The 26,850-nt window shown below is 43.7% G+C and overlaps 1 protein-coding gene across 1 annotated transcript in view; it reads left to right on the forward strand.

Annotated features, from left to right (window-relative positions):
• The window catches only part of LOC125993628 (E3 SUMO-protein ligase PIAS2), a 269,499-nt gene that overhangs the window by 3,519 nt on the left and 239,130 nt on the right, over positions 1-26,850 (forward strand). Inside the window, exons 3-4 of the mRNA XM_068650121.1 lie at positions 5,906-6,022; positions 7,811-7,877. Of these exons, the coding sequence (XP_068506222.1) occupies positions 5,906-6,022; positions 7,811-7,877 (184 nt within the window). The remainder of the gene's footprint in view (positions 1-5,905; positions 6,023-7,810; positions 7,878-26,850) is intronic.

Consider the following 26,850-nt stretch of genomic DNA (forward strand, 5'->3'; position numbering starts at 1 on the left):
GTGTGAAGTTTGATAAAAAGTCCTTGTTGGGCTTGCAGTTTTGCTAGCAATGCATCAGCCTCTGTTGCGCGCTCTTTATTAGACAGATTTCTGTATTTTTCCGCATGCTTGGTCGTGTAGTGGCGACTCAAATTATATTCTTTAAACACAGCGACCTGTGTGCCACAAACCAGGCACACGGCTTTACCTTTCAGTTCTGTAAAGAAATACTTGGCAGTCCATGTCTTGTTGAAAACACGGCACTCGTCAACTTTTCTTTTCTTCGCCTCAGCACACATTTTGAGGGCAGCATTACTTCGCGCTGTTCACCTACACACACAGCTCACATGCACGCACGCGACACGGAAGTGCGACGCCTTTCAAAATAAAAGCAGCACAGTTGTATTGCATGTACGACACTGATTTTTTTTTTAAATTTATTAAGTTGTAATCAAATGTAATTTATGATTGCGGGCCGAACAGAGTCGCACAAAGGGCCGTAATTTGCCCGGGTTTGGTCTAGTGCCATGAGTGAAGAAATGGAATCACTTAATGACAACAACACATTTACCTTGACTACACTGCCAAAGGGTAAGAAAGCAGTAGGGGGTAGATGGGTTTATGCTCTTATGCTGGCCATCGTCCCATCATGTTTCAAGGCTGCCACCATCGTACCTGTGCCGAAGAAACCTGCTCCATCCTGCTTCAATGACTACCGCCCCGTGGCACTGACACCCATCATCATGAACTTGTACTTTTGCGCTATATTCTGACTGTCTGCTGTATGCACACTTGCTCCATTTTTGCTCCTCTTATTCATTATGTTATTTGTTTATTTCTTATTTATTCATCGCTCTTATTTATTCATTGTTTGTGCCTTCTTGTTTTTACTTTTTGTGTTGTTTACTTGTATGTATGTTGTGTACTATGTCTTGTCACCATGGGATAGTGGGAAACGTACTTTCGATCTCCTTGTATGTCGAAGGAATTGACAATAAAGCCGACTTTGACTTTGACTTTTAAAACCAATGCAGATGGGTCCAACAAATTTAAGGCACGTTATGTAGCCAAAGGATACAGTCAAAAGCAGGGTGTAGTTTATGATGAGAATTTTTCACCCACCGCCAATCTGACAAGTGTACGAGTGTTAATGCAAAAAACGGCACAAGAAAACCTAATTTTACATCAGATCGATGTCAAAACCGCTTACCTTCATGCTCTAATCGATTTTGAGATTTATATGACACAACCAGAAGGTTATGAAGTCACATCTGACAAAGGTGAAATGTTGGTGTGTAAGCTGGAAAATCACTGTATAGCTCAGGGGTGGGCAAACTTTTTGACTTGCGGGCCGAATTGGGTTCTAAATTTTGACCGGGGGGCCGAACCAGGGGCAGATGGATGTAGTGTTTGTGTGAAGTAATATAAACCACCTGTAAAGGTCATTGCATAAAAGGTTTTGGCCTTTAGTAGGTAGTAAAGCATGGATATTCAATAAAAGTTTTTTGAAAACAAATGCATTTATTAACAGCATTAAAAAAAAAAAACCTAAAAAACTGCTATCAGTGATTCTCATAAAATAGGACACTGTTATTATGAATAACAGTCTCCATCACTTCAGTGCTTGCAGGTCAGATTAATGAAAGATGTTTATCTTATGAGATCACATCAAACGGCAAACATTCTGACCAAATATATCATCTTGAAGAATCGGTGAAAGCATACATCCAAATAAAGTAATCAAAACGGCAACACGGTGAGGGGTATCTGAAAATCAGAGCAGAGTTTTAACTCACAAACACCTGGTAACAGAGGTGAGGAAACGGGAAACACTTCCTTAAAGTAAGCCTTAAGAACTTTACAGGTTAAGATTAGTCATAAACAGGTGGTGCATCAATGTCCTTGAGCATCCTGCATTGTTTGAAAATGAGAATGGTCGCTAGTTTCAATCCCTGCTATTTGTACATTTCATATTCAAAATGCATTTTTTTACAACAAATTTGAAAGCCTCCCCTTCATTTTCAGTGGGAACAGTGTTGTTGGTCTCCTTTTTTTTTACTAGTGTGTCATAGTCTGGAGTAAAATTTGTTGTGGCAATTCTTAGGAGAGATCCGAGGTGTTGGTCCGTTTACCTAGATCCGTGACGGGTTGATGTTGATGTTCATGTGGCTGAACGTCACGTCGCGTACGTCGAGCCAAATTGGTCACTCGTTTTAAACACTCGGCACTCAGTGTCCACCTTGCTTTTCCTTGGGCGACTCATTTTAATGGAAGGATTCCAGGGGAAGGTTTGTGGGTGGCTTTAGCGTAAAACTGTATCCGAAAGCTCGGCGCGCAAATTACAAGAATGCTGTCGTCACAGCCCACGCTCTAAATTCGGCACTGATACAAATAGAGCGCGAGTGCGCCATTTCCGTACTACTGAGTACGTACACGCACTTGTGAGTGTGCACCGAACTTTCTGACACGGCTTCCGGTAGTAAATGCGCAGGCGAGTGGTTCCCCATCTACTGGGGAAACACAGTCATTGCAGGCAAAATGAACGAAAAAAAAAAGTTTAATAATACAATTTATTTAGGGTTGGCGGGCCGGATTAAACGGTCCCATGGGCCGGATGTGGCCCGCGGGCCGTAGTTTGCCCATACTGGTATAGCTTAAAACAATCAGGTAGAAACGGGAACAAAATGTTACATGATTTTTTGTGTGACAATCTGTTTATTCAGAATCCAGCTGATCATTGTGTGTACACTAAAGAAACAGAAAATCAAAAAGTGTTCATTGTGATATGGGTCAATGACCTGGTTATTGTTGCCGCTGATGGCAATGTGATGGAGAATGTAAAAGAAATGCTCACAGCTCGATTCAAAATGAAGGACTTGGGTAAACTGAACAACTTTCTGGGTATTGGTTTTCATCAAACTGATCACTGTATAACAATGTCACAGAAAAGGTACTATGTTGACAAAATACTTGACAGTTTTGATATGCAAGATTGTAAGCCACGAGCAACACCATGTGAACCTAAGCTTAACTATTCTGAAAACGCAGAAACCCCGAGTGGAATGTGTTTCTACTATATGATGAATTTTGAGGTATTTATGTTTATGCATTATCTTGAGAAAAATCATTGTATTTCTATTTTGCATGTATTTACTAATATAAGAGCAAGTGGGGGTGTTAGTATATGTGCTCTGTATATTGAGAGTTTTATTTTGAAGGATGCTACACAGGAAGTACTGCTTTTGCTATTTCTGTTTGACAGATGTTCTTAATAAAATCCAGGTGTTACCAATGTGTTAATTGGGGCACTGGCAAACCAAAGTGAGTTGCGTGACAGTCGTCTTTTTCTCTGTCTCCACAGTATGACTTATTTTATTTAAATAACTCTGCTAACATTGCTCATTGGCCTAGTGGTAGAGTGTCCGCCCTAAGACTGGAAGGTTGTGGGTTCAAACCCCGGCCGGGTCATACCAAAGACTATAAAAATGGGACCCATTGCCTCCTTGCTTGGCACTCAGCATTAAGGGTTAGAATTGGGGGGTTAGATCACTAAATGGTTCCTGAGCGCGGCACCGCTGCTGCTCACTGCTCCCCTCTCCCCCAGGAGATGGATCAGAATCACACGGGGATGGGTTGAATGCAGAGGACAAATTTCACCACACCTAGATGTGTGTGTGATGATCATTGGGACTTCAACTTTAACATGGCCTACTGATGCGCCCCTGCGGCCCAGTGTGAGGGAATCCTGCCACACAAGACTTTTATCATTTTATTTTTAAACACTTTATAGTATTTTTGAACATTTAAACATTTTAAAGTGTAAACGTGTCACTGCTCTTGCAGTGCTGACCGGCTGATGCGCCCCTGCAGCCCAGCGCGAGGGCATCTGCACAAGACATTTATAATTTTATTTTTATATACGCGCTCGGTGGCACACTGGGTAGCACGTCCGCCTCACAGTTAGGAGGGTGCGGGTTCGATTCCACCTCCGGCCCTCCCTGTGTGGAGTTTGCATGTTCTCCCCGGGCCCGCGTGGGTTTTCTCCGGGCACTCTGGTTTCCTCCCACATTCCAAAAACATGCTTGGTAGGCCGATTGAAGACTCCAAATTGTCCCTAGGTGTGAGTGTGAGTGCGATTGGTTGTCTGTCTCTGTGTGCCCTGCGATTGGCTGGCAACCAGTTCAGGGTGTCCCCCGCCTACTGCCCGATGACGGCTGGGATAGGCTCCAGCACGCCCGCGACCCCCGTGGGGACTAAGCGGTTCAGAAAATGGATGGATGGACGTTATTTTATTTTTAAACATTTTAAAGTGTAAATTTGTCACGGTTCTGCTCTGCTCTTGCCGCGTTGACCGGCTGACGCGCCCCCGCAGCCCAGCGCCAGAGTATCCACACAAGACTTTTACAATTTTATTTTTCAACACTTTATTGTACTTTTAAACATTTTATTGTATCTTTAAGTACTTTCTAAATAGCTTTTAAAAGCCTTCTGCTTCGATGATGCACGACGCAAGCTCGCTGACCGGCTCTTCAGCTTGCCTTGTCGTCCTGCTCTGTAGTCATTCCAGCCCTCCTTGTCTCCTTTAAACTTTGTGTGAGTCCGTGTTGTATTTGGTTGTCCTGCCTCGTTTGTGACAAAAGGAAGAGCAAATCAGAGATGCTGCCGATTCTGCTGACATGAACGAAGTGGAAGAGTGGAAAATAGCACGACTGCGGGAAGCTGAGATAAAGGGTGGATAGAACTGCTGTTACAGTTCCAAGCCAATCAGCGGCAAGGGTAGAAATCAACATGTTCCCATTGGTCTCAGCTCCTATACCGGCCAATAGTGTGCTGTAAAGTCATATGGGCAGACAAAGCCCCGCGCTCTACATGACGCCGGAAAAAGACGCGATGCACCTAATATATCCGCAATATTTGTTTTTCGAAAAACACGCGATGTACCGAAGCCGCAATAAGTGAAGTGCGACGTAGCGAGGGATCACTGTATACCGTATTTTCACGGCCATAAGGCGCACCTAGAAGTCTTAAATTTTCTCCAAATATTTACTGAAAATACCCTGTCCCTGACCACAATATCGCCGTCTGACTCAACGACACCTGTCGTCATTCCCCGTTTTGCCCTTGTCTGGCTGTTTGCCCGTCTGCCTGTCAAACTGTCTGCTGTCTGACTCGGCGACACCTGTCCTCATGCCCCGTTTTGCTCCTGTCTGGCTGTTTGCCTTTCTGCCTGTCTACCTGTCTGTCTGCCTGCATTCAAAGATTGTTCTTTATATTGGTGGCTGCAACAAGCAGTATTAAGATCAACAACCCACAATCATTTCGCCTGTAATTTTTTGGCAACTTGATTTTCACAATAGACAGAGTTTCAATGGAGAAAACATGTTTATAAAACATAATAAAACAAATAAAATAATTGTACATAGATATAAATTGCCACAAGAAATTCTGCACCTGGGAGAAATTGCTTTAGTAGAACTTGTGAATACCAACAAAGTGCTTAAAGGCTCCAGATTGATAAAACTAATTAAATAATCCCATTAGACTCACAAACACACAGTCCACGGTTCCAAAAAGTTCTTAAGTCAAACGTTTAAAGAACGCAAAAAAAAAAATAGAAAAATCCTCGTTAGAAGCTCGCTAATGAGAAATATGATCCTGCTTACGGAGGGAACTTTGCTTTATGCATTTGGTAGGAAAGCATACAGTAGCATAAATCTCATGAAACAATTTCAAGAAGCAAACAATATAGGGAAAATGTCACGCACCTGTGACACCTGCCACTCAGACACGCCCTCCCAATCAAGTAATCATCCACACCTGTCACTGGCTCGTCACTCTCCCTATTTAAACCCCTCAATCCAGTCACTCCTGTTACTAACCTGGCCTGTGTACTGACCCGTCTATTCCTGCTTGCCGCCTGTTACAGACCACGTTTTGCTCGCCGCCCGTCCTGAGTATCCGCTTGCCCCTGACCACGCTACTCCGCTACGCTCTGCTGCTTTTCTCACCAAGTGGTGTCCAGCCCTCAGCCAGTCAGCTCTGGGTAAGGAAGTGCTCGATCGCTACTCTACCAGTCGCGTCCGCAGGCCACATCCCGGCGACGCCAGCACTCCAACTCGACCACCGCTCCAGTGCTACACCTTCCCCTTTGACAATAAAGTCTGTGTTGCTCTGCATTTCGTTGTTAAGTCTGCTAGTATGTCATAGAAACAATGTATGTAAAAGACACCCAATCGCTCTAAGAGGACACATTTACAAGTGCAGAATTCAAGAAAAAGCTAATTACAAAACAATTGGGGTCCCGAATGGCCACAGGGACTGATTTAGAGGGACAAGGCCCTGTCCCTACTCACTGCTAGAATATAGCACACATGCAGACCCTCAAAGTTCTGCACACGTTTTGGGTTTTATGCAGAGCTGACGTATTCACAGTTCTCGCTGTAAAGCAAGGGTGTCAAGATGATTTTTGTTGTGGGCCAGATTGGAGTTGGTCCTCAAATTTCTCCACCAGAAAATAATTTTGAGTTGCAGAAATGGAATTTAGGCAAAATGGACGAGCCGGCCACATCATTTTTTCACTTTGATTTTTGGGGTGTCTGACCACGTGGTGCAGGGACAACAACCTCCTGCTGAACGTTAATAAGACCAAGGAAATCATTGTTGACTTCCGGAAGGGTCACACAACACACCTGCCGCTGATCATCGATGGTGCTGTGGTGGAGAGGGTGAGCTGCACCAAGTTCCTGGGGGTGCACATCAGTGAGGACCTCTCCTGGTCCGCAAACACCTCGTCACTGGCAAAGAAAGCTCAGCGCCGCCTGTACTTCCTGCGGAAGCTCAGGCGTGCATGTGCTCCTCAGGCAGTCCTGTCTACATTCTACCGTGGCACTATCGAGAGCGTCATCACCAGTTGCATCGCTGTCTGGGGTGGTAACTGCACTGAACAGAACTTGAAGGCCCTGCAGCGCATAGTGAATACGGCTGGTAAGATTATTGGTGCTTCGCTCCCCTCCCTGAAGGACATTTACTCCTCCCATCTCGCCCGCAAGGCAACCTCGATTGCCAGAGATGTGAGTCACCCGGCTCACTCTTTGTTTGACCTTCTGCCCTCTGGGAAGAGGTACAGGAGCCTGCGCTCCCGCACCACCAGACTTGCCAACAGCTTCTTTCCCCAGGCTGTTAGGGCCCTGAACTCGCTACCCCCTTCTGCGTAGCGTGTGGCACTGTTGCGCTATTTTCGGGAATGTCTGCTGTACGCGCACTTGCTCCTTTTTTTTCTGCTCCTCTTATTTATTTATTTATTGTTGTGTTATTTATTCATTATTTATTCAACACGCTTTTGTTATACTTGTTACTTGTTTGTCTGTTGTGAGCCATGTCTTGTCACCGTGGGATAGGGGGGAACGAAATTTCGGTTTCTTTGTGTGTCTTTGGCATGTGGAGAAATTGACAATAAAGCTGACTTTGACTTTGAAAATATACTCTCTGTAGGCTGAAAACTTTTATTTCCATCAAAAGACGTGGCATCTTTTTCTTCCTGAAACATTAAACTGTCCATATCAGTATAGATATCACCATTGAAATCTGATGTATTTTCAAAGTGTTCCTTTAATTTTTTTGAGCAGTGAGTGTGTGTGTGTGTGTGTATATATATATATATATATATATATATATATATATATATATATATATATATATATAGAGAATATATTCTTTTTTTTAAATGTGTGTTTTGCATTGAATACATGAATTTAAAAAAAGGAACAAAAAGATCAGTCTTGACTTCCCCAATATGGCCGACCGGTGACGTCTTTGATGAACCTATCTCAAGCAACCTAGCGTTTCTAACGATATCTATGAACGTGATCAAGAAGATGGCGTCCAACCGGGAGAATCCGGTAGGCGAAAAGAAAAATGTGATATGTTGTTATTGTTGAGTTCGTCAGCCTTCTCTATCTGTTGCGAAAACGTGTTTTGCTTTCTTGAGTTCAAACAAATTTTGAAGGTTGGATTTTTACAACATGTATACGTTTTTTTGTCAGTCTCACTGCTAGCAAGTCGTCATTGTCTTATACTAGTTCGCATTGTTTTGGTGCTTAGTCGTTAAAGAGGTTTCCGACAGTATGAGTTTGGCTACGATAGTTAAACGATCTCAGAATATCACGTAAGTGCGCAAACTACACAATATATAACATCTGAGTGCTCTGTTATGAAAATATTAAAGCGGTGGTTATCTTGCCGGTGTTACATGTCAAGTTGCTCCCATGTTATCTTGCTCCCCGTCTCGAGTTACGACTGTTATGGTAAAGCGATTTTGTGTTTCGCGACTAGAGATTCGTCACAAGCGACTTGGAACATACCTGACTGCAAAACTGTTCAAATTCTCAATAAAAACACTGAACGAAACTTATCGTTTGCATTTTCGACTAGCTGCAACACATAGCAAATACTAATTTTTTTTTTATAAAAAATAGAAAAGTCATAAGAGGGATTTGAACCCGTGACGCAAAGAAATGAAGTACAGCGTACTGAGCACAGCCGTAACCGTTGTGCTATCGTGGCACACTGTAAATTCAATAGAAAGTTTCAATATACCCAAAACTAAATTACCCGGCGAGGGTACGCGTTGATCTGATGCCTTGTGTATACCCACCCAAGTTAACTGGCTCCTCTGAAGCAACTTAACATGGTTGCGTTCCAAAGCTTCACGCCAACCTCGTAGCAGGGCATCATGCATTTAAACTTTCTAGACACATAAGGAATGGGTCCAAGTACTAAAGCAGTGGTGCAATATTGATCGGCTTTGCGTATTAATAGGAATGTGGAGAGAGCAAAATTTCACAAATGGTTCTCTGAACTACTTGAGAAATGTAGAAATTAAGAGTTGAAAAATGAAATTTTGGAGAATTTGGGTGAATTTCAAAATTGAAAATTTGGAATTTTTGGTAAATTGAAAGTTGTGGAATAGGTAGGCAAAAGATGAACAGTTGAAAGTTGGAATGGGTTGAATCGGTTGAAAAATGTAGAAATTAGAGGTGAAAAACGAAATTTTGTGAAATTTTGCGGAACATTTAAATGTGAAAACGTGAAATTTTTTAATTTGCCAATTTTGGGAATGTCAAGAATCTTTCTGAATGTGATTTGAATGTGCTGAATGTTGTGGAATAGGTAGGCAAAAGATGAACTGTTGAAAGTTGGAACGGGTTGAATCGGTGGGAAAATGTAGAAATTAGAAGGGAAAAATAAAATTTTTGAGATTTGTTTTATTTTTTATTCAATGTTGTACCAGGTAAGCCAATTGAGAACACTTTCTCATTTACAATGGCGACCTGGAGGCAAGGTGTGTCAAGTGTCTTGCCCAAGGACACAACGACATGTGACTGTGACAGAACTGTGATCGAACCTCCGGTTACTAAACGACCCACTCTATTGCCTGAGCCACAGATGAGTTTCAGATTTGGAATTTTTGGGAAGTGGGAAGTTGTGGAATAGGTAGGCAAAAGATTCGTCACAAGCAACATGGAAATTGTCGGACTGCAAAACTGTTCAAATTCTTAATAAACACGTGAAACGAAACGTCTTGTTTTTATTTTCGACTGGCTGCACGAAATTGGAAACTGTAAAAAAATATAACAGTAGAAAGCTGCATTTGAATCCATGACGCAAATTAACAAAGAACCACCTGAGAGCCTGATCACTTAGCTGCTGCTGTGCAACGAACCACTTATTCAAGATGTGTCAATGTAAATAAAAATCTTCATGAAAAAAAAATAAAAATCAGACACCGAGATGTATTTTAATTTTTGTACATGTTGCGCAAAATGTGTATTTCTGTTTAATTGTAGTGTGCCTTCACCCATAAACTTGTGCATAGCCTTATTGGCTCTAGAAAAATAACATAGCATACTCATTTGGGTGGGCGGGCAGTTTCGGCTCATTCGGAAAGGTGAGGTGGAAACGGAGTTTGTGTAGGATACGGAGAGAGAGAAAGGAAAGTTTAACGTGAAAATGAGTGGCGAGACAGATGGTGACTAGTTAAAACAGGAGATATACGCAATGTGACCAAGACCATGCCGAGGCGATCCATTTTATGCTCGCGGCTCCCTGTGCCCAGTGTAAATTCTCCTCAGATATGAAGGTAAAACTGCATTAGATGATCACGCCAAGTCTAAAAACATCAAAATCAAACCCAGCCAAGACCAGCAAGCAGCAGAGGCACAGGCAAGCACAAGCAAAGCACACAGCACACTCTAACGCGGACCTGGGCAAAATACGGCCCGCGGGCCACATCCTTTGTTCGTCCCTGTCCGGCCCGCATGAGGCCAATCGTAAATTATATTTGATTACAACTTAATTAAAAAAAAAAAAAATCAGTGTCGTGCATGCAATACAACTGTTTTGCTTTTATTTTGAAAGGCGTCGCACTTCCGTGTAGCGTACGTGTATGTGAGCTGTGCGTGAAGGTGAACAGTGCGAAGTAATGCTGCCCTCGAAATGTGTGCTGACCCTCAGAAAAGACAAGTTGACAAGGAGTGCCGTGTTTTCAACAAGACATGGACTGCCAAGTATTTCTTTACAGAAATGAAAGGTAAAGCCATGTGCCTGATTTGTGGTACACAGGTCACTGTATTTAAAGAATATAATTTGAAAAAATACATCTGTCTGATAAACAGCGCGCAACAGAGGCTGATGCATTGCTAGCAAAACTGCAAGCCTAACAAGGACTTATGTTCAAACTTCACACCCAGAGATGCAGCGGCTTTGTCATTTGAGGAAAAGTTAAAGAAGTTAAGAATAAATTGTACTGATTAATGATTGTTTTTTATTTGACCTATACACCACAATTTCACATAGCTTAATATAAATATAAACAGAATAATTGTATTCTTCTAATTACCAGTACCAGCTATTTAAAATAAATTTAGTGCATTTTACAATGGAAGAAAATTGAGCAGGTTTAAGTTATCGTAGGTGTGGCCCTCTGACACAACTCAGGTTTTTCATGTGGCACCTTGTAAAAATTAATTGCCCCCCCTGCTCTAACGTAAACTTTTTGGCTCAGCGGCCACATTGACTTTAAAATTTGACACACAGGCCAGTTCAGCACCAGATGCATACAAATCAAGCATAAACATAAATAAATAAGGCATGACAGTCTTATTAACTATGTTAACTTTTAGTGGGAACAATGTTGTTGATCACCCGTTTTTGCCAGTCCATCTAAGTCCGGTGTCAGTTTTGTTGTGGCAATCCTCAGAACAGATCTGAGGTGTTCATCACTCAACTGGGATCTATGAGGTACTTTATTGATGTTCATCACCTTCAAAGTCTGTTCATACACATACGTAGAGCCAAACAACACCAGCATCCTCTGTGCCATGTTCTGGATGTTTGGAAATTTGGCTGCATTTAATGAAACTGAAAACATCCAGTTAAACAGAGTTGAACTTCTCCTTGATGACAGTGTCACATTGGAAATCAATCGGTTCCAGTTCCAACTCTTCTGGCACTGTTTCAGGATCTTATGTGAAGGGACATGAAACCAGCTGAAGTAACTTGTCAATTTTTCCAATATCGGAGAACCGATGGCAGAATTCTGCATGCAGGTCATTCAGTGATTTCCTATATTTTTTTACATGTTGAGGGGCCTCTTACACTGTCGTCAGTGTGGGGAAATGAGCAAATGACTTGTTTGACATTTGGTTGAGAATAAGGTGAGCTTGGTTTTGAACATTCTGACGTGTGTGTACATTTCATGCACAAACTGGTCTTTCCCTTGTAGATTCACGTTAAGTTCATTCATGTATGTCAGTATGTCCACAGCATCACAAAGCCAATCTGTGTCACTCAGCTGAGGAAAATCATCAGCTTTCTCAAGTAGCTCCAAAAATGAGATATCTTGTTTGAGCTCCCACACTCGTTGACACACTTTCCCCAAATTTAACCAGCGGACATTGGAGTGATAACGTAAGTCCTGGTTATCTGCATCAGTTTCTTCAAGAAACTTAATAGACTGACGGTGCTGAAGTCCCCTCACCCAAACTCTGCCTCCAGCGGCTCCCGGGTAAATTGAGTTTGAGACCCCTGTGCTAACAAGTTTATCAAACCATCCGCGTCACTCAAAATCATTACAGTGAACCCTCGTTTTTCACGGCAGTTACTTTCCAAAAAGAACCCGTGATAGGCAAAATCCGTGAAGTAGTAACCTTTTTTTTTTTCAATTAAGCGCGAGGGCATCCGCACAAGACTTTTATAATTTAATTGTTTACACTCTATTGTACTTTTAAATACGTTATTGTATTGTAAACCCTTTTTTAAACATTTTAAAATGCTCTGCTCTTGCCGTGCTGACCGGCTGATGTGCCCTTGCAGCCCAGCGCGAAGGCATCCGCACAAGACATTTATAATTTTATTTTTAAACACTTTATTGTATTTTTAAACATTTTAAACTGTAAACGTGTCACAACCCCGCTCTCCTCTTGCCATGCCGCCTGACGCGCCCCTGCAGCCCAGGATGAGGGCATCCGCACATTGCTCAGAGGCATGCCCTGCGCTATTAGTGCTCATTGTCGGCCGCTGTCCCAAATCCTGGACGGCAGTTCTTTTTTCCTACGTGTGCGGCAGCTAGCCGCACACCCGGCGCTTGTCCTCAATGCACGTTCTGCGCTGTCAGTGCTCATTGCCTTTGTCCCGACTGTTTCTGCATGGCGATGCATTTTTCCTTCGTGCGCGGCTGTGTCACATCTCGGCTTTCGCCCTGCTGGTTGGCTCACGCGCCCTCCGCGCTAGACCTCTGAAGCATGCGTCACCAATACAGAACTGCTAACGTCAGTCCTCACCGTTTTGTCTGCTTTGACACGCACGCCTGCCACCTGATTCTCGTTTGCCTGACCCGCTGTGTAACGAGATGACCGCACGACGCGAGCTCGCTGACCGGCTCGTCATTTTAAAGTGTAAGCATGTCATGGCTCTGCGCGAAGGCATCCACATAAGACTTTTATAATTTTATTTTTAAACCTTTATCACACTTTTAAACACTTTATTGTATCTTTAAATACTTTTTAAATAGCTTTAAAAAGCTTGCTATACCCTTCTGCTTCAATGACGCATGACGCAAGCTCTCTGACCGGCTCGTCAGCTTGCATCGTAGTCCTGCTCTGCTGGCATTCCAGCCCTCCTTGATTCCTTTAAACTTTCCCCAAATAAAGAGCCTGTGTTGCATTTGGTTGTCCTGCCTCGTTTGTGACAACCAGGGATGAGAATTTTCCGTGGATCAGCGGATTTCCGTGTTTTGTTCCGTAGAAAGTATCATTATCGTGAATTGTGTAAATCCGTTGGAAAATATTTTTTTTATATATGGGGGGGGGGGGGGGGGAGCGGCCGGCCAGCTGGCCGAGCAACGTTAGCCTCGGGGACTCGCGAGCATTCCCCCGCCCGCCGCGACGGCATCTTTAGGTTTTGTGTATTCTCTGTCAAGATATGATTAGCTATGGAGGTCGCGGCGCTATGAACATTAAAGGAACACATCGAAACAAAAAAAATACAAAGTTACGTTTTTGCTTTTACAAGCATGTGGGTTTAGAAAGTAACATGATTATACATGTAAGCTAATGTTAGGCTATTGTCATGATATCGTTAAAGAACAAATCTTCATAATCCCCACCCCCCCCCGCTACTTTTCCGTGCTTTTTCACATTTGCCATTCTCATCCCTGGACAACAAAATGAAGCGCAAATCAGAGATGCTGCTGATTCTGCTGACAAAAAACGAAGTAGAGTCAATAAGTAGCAGAAGATTGAGATAAAGCCGGGTGAGAGTTGCTCTTACAGCTCTAGGCCAATCATCGGCAGGGATACAGATCAACATGTGGGGTTGCTGGACCAATAAGCCAAAGCGTGTAACTTTCATACAGAAAGGGAGTCGGACTTTACCTCATTGACTGGGTTGACATTCCCTTTAGCACAGCACCATCTAGTGCAGGGGTCACCAACACGGTGCCCGCAGGCACCAGGTCGCCCGTGAGGACCGCGTGAGTCGCCCGCAGGACTGTTCTAAATTTAGCTCAAATAGCGGCACTTGTCAGTGAACTGCATCTATTTATTTTACAGTCAAACTGTCACGTCTCGTCCCCAACTGCTCCACTATGTGTCTGTTGTCTTGGTTTCTGTCTGTGTGCTCGCCCCTCCCCTCCTGTGTGCCCATGATCAGTGTGATTGTTCCCACCTGCCTCTCGTTACCTGTCGTGTATAAAAGTCCTGTCTGCCCCTCACTCCCGGTCGGATCATTGTTAACGTCATGATGTCTTTTTGGTTCCAGTTGCTGTCATTGGTAATGTCACCCTGTCATTTTGTTTCACGTCTTTTTGGTCAGTCTCGTTGTTAGGTTTTGTTAGGTCATGTCAGTTGCCGAGTCTGTTAGTTTGCCTTTTTGAGTTCATAAATAAACCCTGGTCCAAGCTGCACTTGGTCGTCGTGCTCCATGCTCCACCCGACCGTGACACAAACCTTGGTTTTCGAACGTCCCGGTTCTCGAAATAATCGGAATTCGAACAAAAAAATCTAGACATTTTTGCTTCGGTTGTTGAACAAAATTCGGAGGTCGAATCTCGCGTGATGAGCCGGGAGGAACCGAGAAAACACGACCGCGCGGCCCGGGTGCCGACTGACTCCGTTGTTATTGTATTTTCGTTACTTTGAGGATTGTATTAACCCCTAATCATGCCTCCAAAGAAAGCAAGTGGAAGCAGCAAAGCCATCCTAAAACACAAAGACGCTCTTAGAGCAATGTGACTGAGCACCCGGCGCGCTGCGGTTGCGCAATCGGACCAAATTAAGCTCCCTGTGCACTGAGGTCCACTTAAATTTTGGAAAGTACATCAGGACTTTAAAAATATTTTCTAAATTTTAGCGATGGCTCTGTCAAAATAATGCGACCAGCGCGGTGCAGTTGCGCGGTCGGTGGTGCGCTGTGGTTGCGCGATCAGACCAAATTGAGCTCTGCGCACTGAGGTCCACTTAAAATTTTTAAAGTACATCAGGACTTTAAAAATATTTTCTAAATTTTAGCGACAGCTCTGTCACAATAATGCAACCACCGTGGTGCGGTTGCGCGGTCGGCGACGCCCTACATTTGTACATTCGGCGGTGCGCTGCAGTTGCGCGATCGGACAAAATTAAGCTCCCTGCGCACATAGGTCCACTTAAATTTTGGAAAGTACATCAGGACTTTAAAAATATTTTCTAAATTTCAGCGACGGCTCTGTCACAATAATACGACCAGCGCGATGCAGTTGCGCGGTGCAGTTGCGCGATCGGACAAATATGCGCAAATGAAAAAATGCTTAAAAAAGGCGGGGTTTTGTCTTAATACGGATTAATTCTTTTTCCATTACAGTGGAGCCTCAGTTTTCGAACATCCTGGTTCTCGAACAAATCGGTATTCGATCAAAAAATTTGAGAATTTTTTGCTGCGGATGTCGGACGAAATTCAGTTGTCGAACCTCGCGAGATGAGCCGAGAGGACCCGCATGCCAACTGACTCCATTCGTTATTACATTCTTGTTACTCTGAGGATTGCATCAACTCAAATCATGCCTCCAAAGGAAGCAAAAGGGCAAGACGCGCTTAAAGCAATGCGACAGTGAGCACCCGGCGCGCTGCGGTTGCGCAATCGGACCAAATTAAGCTCCCTGCGCACTGAGGTCCACTTAAATTTTGGAAAGTCCATTAGGACTTTAAAAATATTTTCTCAAATTTAGCGACCGCTCTGTCACAATAATGCGACGCGCTACGGTTGCGCTTTCGGTGGTGCGCTGCAGTTGGTCGATCGGACAAAAGTGCGCAAATGAACAAATGCTTAAAAAAACGTTTTTTTGCTTGAACGGATTAATTTTTATTCCATTATTTGTAATGGGAAAACATGATTCGTAATTTGAATGATTCACTTCTCGAACAGCCTTCTGGAACGGATTGTGGTCGAAAACCGAAGCTCCACTGTATTAGCAATGGGAAAAATAGATTCGGAATTCGACCGATTCGCTTCTCGAACCGCCTTCTTGAACGGATTGTGGTCAAAAACCAAGGTTTGACTGTATTTTTGCTATTCTTGTTAAAATCACACGTGAACTGGAAATGACAATAATAATACATAGTGAAAGCCAAATTGAGCAAATTGGCTATTTCAGAAGTGTGTGTCAAACTGGTAGCCCTTTGCCTTAATCAGTACCCAGGAAGTAGCTCTCTGTTTAAGAAAGGTTGGTGACCCCTGATCTAGTGGATGCATACCGCAACCCTCGTCAACCTCGGTTTGATACAGTATAGCTTCTATTTTATGCACCTTTTAATCTGGTGCGCTCTATATATGAAATAATTCCTTAATTAAAAAATTCAGTGAGGGTACGCCAGTGCCCCTTATAGTGCGAAAAATACAGTAGGTGTTGGCGCTGGGTTTGCTGACACCCTATGCAAGACCTTGACAAGATCCTCAAGCCAAGCACTACGTATGCGTCGTCATATTTCCTCATTTTAGCTTTAGGGTGACTTTTGTTGGTCTCATTAGCTTCATCTCTCTGCCTTTCTTTTCATCCCTGTTAAAGATTTTTCCATGTTGTCTTTGTTTAGTACACTTCATATTACTTGCTCTGCGCTGTGTGAGCATGCTCTGGTGCCCCCCAGGCATCGCGCTGCACCCCCCAGGGGAGTGTGCCTCACTATTTCAGAAGGACTGATTTAGGTCTACGCCTCACTTTGTAGTGTTGCACAGGGTGACAGTGTTTGGCTTCCTTTTATGGGTATCAGTCTCGATCATGCTGTGCATGCTGCTGAAAATAGTTGTGAATAGGTAGATTGTCTGTATATGCGGTCATTGTGAGACCAAATGTTGAAAACACTATAAACCAATATTTTTTTTTTTTTTTTCATAGCACTTTAATACATAATGACTCACTGAAAAGTGTTGATGAAAATAAAGACAAAATGCCTGAGTGGTGCTCACACTATTCTCCCAGTTCTTTATCTTTAATGCTCACTATGCTAATAGTAATTGCCAGGAGCCTGCCTCCTGAGTTTGCCAGAAAGTATGTATGCCAGAAAGATCGAGACACAGCTGTAGAGCCTTCTCTGTAAGATTGCGGAAGAAGGTCGATTCCTACTCTCATACTACTTATACTACTACTCTTGGCCACCCACTTGCAAGGGGGTGACTCTGCCTCGCCTGTGTGATAATGTGCCCCCTTGCAATCTTAACTGAAATCAATTGATAATAATAATAATAATGATAATAATGTGTGTGCAAAGAGTGTCATAGAAAAGAGAAAGCCAGTGAAAGCAAGAGAAGGGTCACAGCAAGTTAACAGCATAGCTCAAGCTAAGTAGCTAATCACGTGTACCCAAGAGGCTTATTCTAACATGAGGTCCTTGCCAAGATAGGGTAAGATATTAAGTTTAATTACAAATCACAAGTCACCCAAAACACAATACCAAACTTGTCTGGTTTTGTTGTGATATACTGCTCGATAGAGCAGCGGTTCTTTGATGGGTACAGCAAGTCATCTCGTTCTTTTAACATACAATCAACACATCTCCTTACATACTGCTTTGCGATGCTTTTGTCATCGTTTAGGAAAAGAAAAAATAGACTAAAAATAGGACTAAACAGTCGATAACCGTAACCAGAGATCTACGTCATGGCTGGTTGTCACTGTGACTTTCTCGTCCTGGCTGAGGGAGAGAAGCTCCCATTTAAAGGAGGAGAGGTGATGAACCAAGATCAGAGAAGACGGACGGCAGGTGGGCACTCCTCACTCGGTCTTGCACCTGGTTGGCTTTACTCAGTTCGATTGGGATTGTGTTGAGGGTTAGGGCCAAGAAATAATACGTAATTTGTAGGGGCTGCGTTCCCTACTCATCCAGTTGTTTGAACTGCTGCACGCCTCGGAGGAGCAGACACTCCCTCAAAAGCTTTGCATGGACAACAGCCTTCTTGTTCACAATATTATCATTTACCGTAATTTCACAACTGTAGGGCGCACATAAACGCCTTTAATTTTCTCAAAAAACTAAGGTGCGCCTTTTAAGGTGCGCCTTTTGTGTGGACCAAATTCAAAAATCTGTAAAGTTGTTTTGTGTGGCTTCCGCAATATACAGGGTAGACGTTTTTTTGTTTTTTTTTGTTTTTGTTTACCGTAAATCATGGCATGCATGTGCCCTATGATGCGGTGTGCCCTATGTGTGTGTTAAATACAGTAATGGCACACATAACTGAGACTGCGCCTTTTAGTACGGCGCGCCCTTTGGTCGTGAAAATACGGTATTTCTTTTCTGGAGAGTCGGGACCAGGCTGACACTTTTGTTGATGTATTTGGTCAGAATGTTTGCCGGCTGATGTGATTTCGCCTCATTAGATAAACATCTTTCATAAATCTGACCTGCAGGCGCTGAAGTGATGGAAACTGTTATTCATAATAACAGTGTCGTATTTAATGAGAATCACTAATAGATTTTTGGTGAAATATTTTTTTAATGCTGTTAATAAATGCATTTGTTTTCAAAAACCATTTTTTGAATATCCATGCTTTACTACCTACTAAAGGCCAAAACCTTTTATGCAATGACCTTTACATGTCATTTATATTGCTTCACACATACACTACATCCATCTGCTCCTGGTTCGGCCCCCTGGTCAGAATTTAGAACCGAATTCCGCAAGTCAAAAACTTTGCCCACCCCTGAACTAGACAGTGGTCTAAGAGTCCTAAAGCTGCATGGGGCACAGAGCGACATGCGTCCTTTATTACGGAGTACCAGTGGTCCATTGTCTGTGTCCCTCTGGTGGAACACGTGATGTGCTGTCTGTATTTGGGGAGTTCGTGTGTGAGGTTAGCTCTGTTAAAATCACCCAAAACAATGATCAGTGAGTTTGGGTAGTTTTTTCTCCATGTCTGTTACCTGGTCAGCTAGCAGCTGCGTGGCTTCCATCGCACGTGTGTGTAGTGGAATGTAAACAGCCGCCATTACGATTGAGGAGAACTCCCGTGGTGAATAAAACGGCCAGCAGTTTATGAAAAGTGTCTATAAGAGAGGGCTGCAAGACTCTTTCAACACTGTGACATCAATACACCAACCTTCATTGACGTAGAAGCATAGACCACATCCCTTTGTTTTTCCCGTGAGCTCCGTGCTGCGATCCGCGCATAGGAGCCGAAATCCAGGCAGTGGTACGGCGTGGTTGGGGATGTGTTCGTTGAGCCACGTTTCGATGAAGCACAGGGCGGTGGATCTGCTAACGTTCATTTATTTGGATAGTACAGGGAAACACAATTACAACAAGTTGCTGTAAAATATTACTGTTAATAATTGTGAAATGCTGGTAAATTTTAACAGTGTAGATGTATGTGCGCTGTTTTCATCTATTTGCAATATCTCGTCCCAGTATTGTGACAAATAGTGAGTAAATGCCCCGTTTGGTATATTCATTGACAAAAAGCTTCACGCGCACCATGGGTGTATTAAAATTATTGATTCAATAGCCTATCAAAATCGATTAAATCGATTTTTTTTTTTTTTTTTTTTTACCCAGCTCTAATTGTCGCCTAAAGGTGGCGCTTTAGTGTAGTCTGGCCCAATGTTCCTGGTCTGACCCTTATTCAATTTTTAGAATCCAATGTCAGTAATGAGCCACGCCACCCCATGTTGATCTCACTTTTATCCCTAAGACATTTTTATCCTAATAAATTAGTTTCCCCTCCGTGAGGTGTCACCTTACCGTGGTGGAAGGCTTTGCGTGTCCCAATGATCTTAGGAGCTAAGTTTGGGCAGAGTCACCTATGGCAAATGGGTCCGAGGTGAGGGGACCAAACAAAGCATGACTCAAATAACTCCTAATGATGAATAATGTAAATGGACATTGTTCTCCCTTGCCTGGACAAGCAGCTCAGAACCCACCTTTTTTTGGTGTGCTTGGAGGGAATGCTGGAGAGCGTTCCCCCTGGGCACTCCATCGTCCTGCTGGGGGACTTCAGTTCTCATGTGGGCAATGACAGAGACCTGGAAGGGTCGATTTGGGAGGAACAGCCCCTCTGATCTGAACCCGAGTAGTGTTTTGTTATTTGACCTGACCTCAGCATGGATTGTCCATAATGAACTTTGTTCAAACAAAATGGGTGTCCAATGCACACTTGACACCAGGACACCATAGACCGAGGTTTGATGATACTTTATTGTAGTCATGTTGGATTTGTGGCCTCATGTTTCGGACACTCAGGTGAAGAAAAGGGCGGAGCTGTCAACAAATCACCACCTGGTGGTGTGTTGGCTTTGATAGCGGGGGGAGATATCGGTACGATCTGGCAGACCCGAATGTTTGTGAGGGTTTGTTGGGAATATCTGGCAGAATCCCCTCTCAGAAAGTGTTTCAACTTCCACCTCCGGCATAACTTCACCCATGTTAGGCGAGGGACATTGAGTCTGAGTGGACCATGTTCCATGCCTTCATTGTTGAGGCAGTGGATAGGAGCTGCGGCCGTAAGGTGGTGAGTGGCTGCAATTTTCCGAACCCACTGGTGGACACCGGTGGTAAGAGATGCCGTGAAGCTGAAAAAAAGAGTCCTACGGGGCCTTTTTGGCCTGTGGGACTCCGGCGGCAGCTGACTGGTATCGCCTGACCAAGTCAATGCACCTTCGCCGGTTGCTGAAGCAGTAACTCGGGTGTGGGTAGAGTTTGGTGACGCCATAGAACATGACTTTCGCACTGCATCAAGGAAATTCTGGTCCACCATCTGGCGTCTCAGGAAAGGAAGGCACCATTTGTCACAATTCTGTTCATAACTTCTATGGTCAGAATGTTTAAGAGCAGCCGAGGCGTTGGTGCAGCATCTGTTGTGATGCAAACTCTGTGCCAGTCTGTCATGGTGAAGAAGGAGCTGAGCCGAAAAGCGGAGCTTACGATTTATCGGTCAATCTACTTTCCTACCCTCACCTATGGGGACAAGCTGTGGGTCGTGAACAAAACGAGATACCGCATGCAAGCAGCCGAAATGACTTTCCTCCGCAAGGTGTCCGGGCGCTCCCTTAGAGATAGTATGAAAAGCTTTGCCATCCGCGTGGCACTCAGTCGAACCACTGCTCCTCCCCGAGAGGAGCCAGATGAGGTGGCTCAGGCGTCTGGTTAGGATGCCTCCTGGATCCCACCCCAGGGAGGTGTTCCGCACATGTCCCACTCTGGAAGGAAGCCCCTGGGTTCACCCAGGACACACTGGAGAAACCATGTCTCCCAACTGGCCTGGGAACACCTTGGGGAATTTGGGGTACCGAACCCACTGATAAGAACGATTCTGTCCCTGTACTATCAATGTTAGTTTGGTCCGCATTTCCGGCAGTAAGTCTGATTCGTTTCTAGTGAGGGTTGGACTCAGCCAAGGCTGCCTTTTTTTTTTTTTTTGTCTCTTGTTTAGTGGTAGTCGGGTTTCAGCTTTTCTTACCTTGGCCATGTCTCTGAGCACAGAAACCTTGTACTTCTGTACACTCCAGGTAGGTTACAGTTCTGGAATATGACAGCAATGGAGGATAACAGGTTCCTGGTGGCTTCACATTTGATTCATCTCAAATCTTTGGCAGTTAATTTATGTCTTTTCTTCTCAACACATTTCTTCCGACCCTGTTGACCTTATGCAACAAAACGTTTGATGGTTCGGTGATCACGCCACAATATCTTGGCAATTTCAAGAGTGCTGCATCCCTCTGAAAGACTTTTCACAATTTTTGACTTTTCAAAGTCAGTTAAATCTCTTTTTTGGCCCATGTTACCTGAAAAAAAGATGCTGCCTGATAATTATGCACACCTTGATATAGGGTGTTGACCTCCTTAGGCCACACCCTCCCTCATTACACAAATACACTTTACCTGATATGCTTAAAACCAATAAGCATTCAAGTTTAAACAACCTGAAGTTGGAAAATACACATGAGAATGATAATATGGTCAAAATGCTCACTTGCCTAATAATTGTACACACTGTTTATGGTCACGAGCTATGGGTCGTGACCGAAAGAACAAGATCCCGGGTACAAGCGGCCAAAATGAGTTTCCTTCGCAGGGTGTCAGGGCTCTCCTTTAGAGATAGGGTGAGAAGTTCGGTCATCGGTGAGGGACTCGGAGTAGAGCCGCTGCTCCTCCACGTTGAGAGGAGCCAGATGAGGTGGCTCAGGCATCTCATCAGATGCCTCCTGGACGCCTCTCCGGGAAGGTGTTTCAGGCATGTCCCACAAGCAGGAGATCCCAGGGACGACCCAGGACATGCTGGAGAGACTAGGTGACGGTAGGAGCGTAGATCGACTCCTCCCATGCCCGGGTTTTTGCCTCTGCAACCGCCGAAGCCGCATTCCGCTTGGCCATTCGGTACCTGTGGGCTGCCTCCGGAGTCCCACAGGCCAAAACGGCCCGAGAGGACTCCTTCTTCAGCTTAACGGCATCCCATACCGCCGGTGTCCACCAGCGGGTTCGGTCAATGTCCCCCGCCTCTTCCAGGACGTGGGAAACGCTCTGCCGGAGGTGGGAGTTGAAGCTCTTCCTGACAGGGGATTCTGACCCTCACAGTACGTTAGAGTCTATCAGGTCGGACCGGCATCTTCCCCACCAACGGAGCCAACCCATGACCAGGTGGTGATTCGTTGACAGCTCCGCCCCTCTCTTCACCCGAGTGTCCAAAACATGCGGCCGCAAATCCGATGACACGACTACAAAGTCGATCATCAAACTGTGGCCTAGGGTGTCCTGGTGCCAAGTGCACAGATGGACACCTTTATGCTTGAACATAGTGCTAATTATGGACAATCTGTGTCAAGCACAGAAGTCCAAAAATGGAACACCACTCGGGTTCAGGTTGGGGGAGCCGTTCGTCCCAATCACGCCCTTCCAGGTCTCACTGCCATTGCCCACGTGAGCATTGAAGTCACCCAGTAGAACGATGGAGTCACCAGAACGAGCGCTCTCCAGCACTTCTTCCAAGGACCCCAAAAGGGTTGGGTACTCTGAGCTGCCGTTTGGTGCATAGACACAAACAACAGTCAGGACCCATCCCCCCACCCGAAGGCGGAGGAAGGCTACCCTCTTGTTCACCGGGGTGAACCCCAATGTGCCCTCTCACCGTAGGCAACTCCAGAGTGGAAGAGAGTCCAGCTCCTCTCAAGAGGGCTTCTACCACAACTGAAACTGTGTGTGGAGCCAAGTCCGACTATGTCTAGTCAGAGCTTTTCTGCCCTCCACAACAGCTCGGGCTCCAGAGAGGTGACATTCCATGTTCTAAGAGCCAGCTTCTGCAGCTGGGGATCGGACCGTCAATGTCCCCCGCCTTTGGCCGCCGCCCAGCTCACTTTGCACCCGACCCCTTTAGCCCCTCCCACAGGTGGTGAGCCCATGGGAAGGGGGACCCACGTTTCCTTTTCGGGCTGTACCCGGCCGGGCCCCATGGGTGAAGGCCCGGCCACCAAACGCTCCAGGCCTGGCTCCAGAGGGGGAACCCGGTGACCTGCGTCCGGGCGATGGAAAACAAAATCCACTTATTTTATTCTTCATAAGGGGTTTTAGTGAGCTGTGCTTTGTCTGGCCCCTCACCTAGGACCCTTTTTGTTATGAGTGAGCCTGCCAGGGGCATAAAGCCCCAGACACCTTGGCTCATTAGGACACGCAAACCCCTCCACCACAATAAGGTGACGACTCACGGAGGGATAATAATGGTCTGGGATATTAATATGGGTTAGATTTCAACATTAGTATTTGAATGCTGGGTTAGAAAACTAGTTCTATAAGGGTAAGGGGATGAACCTGTGTGCAGAATTATTAGGCAAGTGCGTATTTTGACCGTATGATGATATGCATGTTTTCCAACTTCATGCTGTGTAAGCATCCTATGAATGCTCAATACAACCATATACATGTATTCTTTCTATTCTAAGATATAGTAGATTCAAAACATCAACAGATGTAAATGAACGAGACATGCAAATGATAAATGCTACAGAAAAGACTGTAACAGGGCCACTATATTCCCCGAAAAGATGAAAATAGTAAAAGTTTTCCCTATTTATAAACAAGAAAATAAGCATGAATTAAATAACTATTGTCCCTTCTTGATACTCCCACAGTGCTCCAAATTCATAGAGGAACTGTTTAATCAAAGGTTGGAAAAATACATTGAAGATAACAGCATAGTGTGACAATCAATATGGTTTTCAAAAAAAGAAATCCACTACCCACGCCCTCACAGAATTCACCCAAAACATAAAAGGGGCCTTGGACAAGGTCCTGCATACATATATTGGAATATTTTTGGAACCAACATCATTGATCATAATATACAAAGTCAAAGTCTGCTTTATTGTCAATTTTTTCACATGCCAAGACACAGAAAGAGATCGAAATTACGTTCCCACTATCCCACGGTGACAAGACATAGTCCACAATGTCCATACAAGTAAACAACACAAGAAAATAAAACAAGAAGGCACAAACAATGAATAAATAAGAGTGATGAATAAATAATAAATAAACAAATAATACAACAAATAAGTACAGGACGTCGTGTCGTCAGCAAACTTCACTATGCGGTTGTCGCTGTAGGACGCAGTACAGTCATGCATCAGCAGGGTGAAGAGCAGCGGACTGAGCACACAGCCTTGGGGGGCCCCCAAGTAATCCCTCGTTTATCGCGGATAATTGGTTCCAAAAACCATCCGCGATAAGTGAAATCCGCGAAGTATGGTCACCTTCTCATCTGTACATTTTTTGTGTCAATAAATGTATATGAAACCATTTAAGTGCATATTTTATTATTAGAACATTAAATAATTGTTTCAAACATGTAAATAATACAGTAATAGTATAAATAACATACAGAAAAATTTCTATACATATTGAAAATCTAAATATACGTACGTGTAAGCGTGTAACATGTTAACAAGAAGTACTGGGCAAGATAACGTGTTAGCGGAAAGATGCTATTTCGCGATCGTGCTAACACGCGAAAACAGACCTCTAAAGGAATGTAAACGAACATTTGGAGCAATACTACATTGTCCTAAAGGTTAGACACATGCAGTGACGTGCGGTGAGGTTCATGACTGGGGAGGAACTGGCTCCCCCCCCCCCCCCCCCCCCCCCCCCCCCCCCCCGGTAAAAGTTGTCTGACACCTAACCGTGTCACAAAAGAGGTTGGGGAACGCTGCTCTAGAGTGGCTTATTCATTATTTAATTTGAACTATTTTAATTAAAATCTCATATCAGCAGTCTTCACACATAAAAACACTCAATACAGCACATGGAATCAAAAACTTGTTTTCGATCGTGCTTACCACTCCGTTTGAAAAGACATGCTCCGAAGTTCCGTTGTCCGAATCAAACCTTTTAACTCTGAAGTTGGTCTTCTTTTACTGATGACCTCCTGCTTCAACCGAAAATCTATAGTTGAAAATAGTTTGAGTTTGGATATGTAATCCTCCATTGTAAAACGAAATGTAAAAACGAAAAAAAAAAAAACGAATGTAAAACGAAATAAATGGACGACTGCTCCTCAGTTGTTCACTGTAAATTTGAACTGGAGATCACTTATTCTACAGGTGGGCGCATGAAGCATCCCGGGATCATAAAGCTGCCATAAAGCTGGAGAACTGTTTTTTGTTGCCTCCGTTGGGTCTCTTTTCAAAGCTGTTTTGTTTATCTGAAGAAACACCACGTTACAGACAGATGACAAAAAACACTAGATATTATATACATCATCTTAACTATGGAAATTAGTTAATAAAGCCACAGTGTTTGAACACTTAAACAGCGGCAGACAGACAACAGTTCAGTCTAACTGCATAGCATGTCAGCATAGGCAGCTGTGTGATTACGCAATCCTCAGCGGAGGCAAGGCAGGAAGTTGGCCCCGCCGAGCGACTCGTCTTTGGTTTTAAAATAACTATAAAAATTCACCGTTTTTGTTTCAAAATGATACAAAACTACCAAAAATAAAAGGAAAATGACTATAATAAAACAATTGAATTTGTTTTTTCCCCTTTTCATGATGGCAGGGAGGCGTGGCCTCCCTTGCCTCCTCTGACCGCATGTCCCTGGACACGTGATCATTCATTTCACTTGTTAGGAAACCCATTTACATCGTCAATGACTCCTGTACCACTGTAACCGACACAAACGCAAAACAGGAAGCGGTATCGCCTGAAAATGGCCTTCAAAATAAATCGCTACTTTAAATCAAAGCACGGCTGAATAACATGGAGAATTCTTAACACATACTGTGAATAGGTTTTTAGAACAAGTTTTGTCATTATAATTTTTTTTATAACAAGGTACAAGTGTATATACTGTAAATATGTTTTTAGAACTATTTTATTATTATAAATTTTTTCTATAACAAAGTACAACACTGTAAATATGCTTTTAGAACTCTTATTACTATAACAATTTTTTTATAAAAAGGTACAAGTGTACGCTCTGCAATTGTGTGGGCACTCCTTGCCTTCTGCTGGCGTGTGGGCAAGTTTCGTGCCATAATAAATTTAGAAGTTTTTTTTACTTTTTAATTTTTTTTAATTTGGAAAAAAGATCCGCGATTTAGTGAAACCGCAATAAACGAACCGCGATGTAGCGAGGGATCACTGTATTTGAAAAATTAAGTACCATATTGGCCCGAATATAAGGCGTTGTTTTTTTGCATTGAAATAAGCGTAAAAAAGTAAAAAAAGTCTTACATTCGGGGTCTCGACATTATACTAATTCACAACGCTAGATGGCGCCAGATATCTTTAAAGCGAATGCTGAACTTAACTCCCCAAGCCAAAGCGAACCCCTGTCACAAAGAATAAAAATAAAAATAGCGGT

The sequence above is a fragment of the Syngnathus scovelli genome, chromosome 3 (assembly GCF_024217435.2).
Source record: "Syngnathus scovelli strain Florida chromosome 3, RoL_Ssco_1.2, whole genome shotgun sequence".
NCBI classification, from domain to species: domain Eukaryota; kingdom Metazoa; phylum Chordata; class Actinopteri; order Syngnathiformes; family Syngnathidae; genus Syngnathus; species Syngnathus scovelli.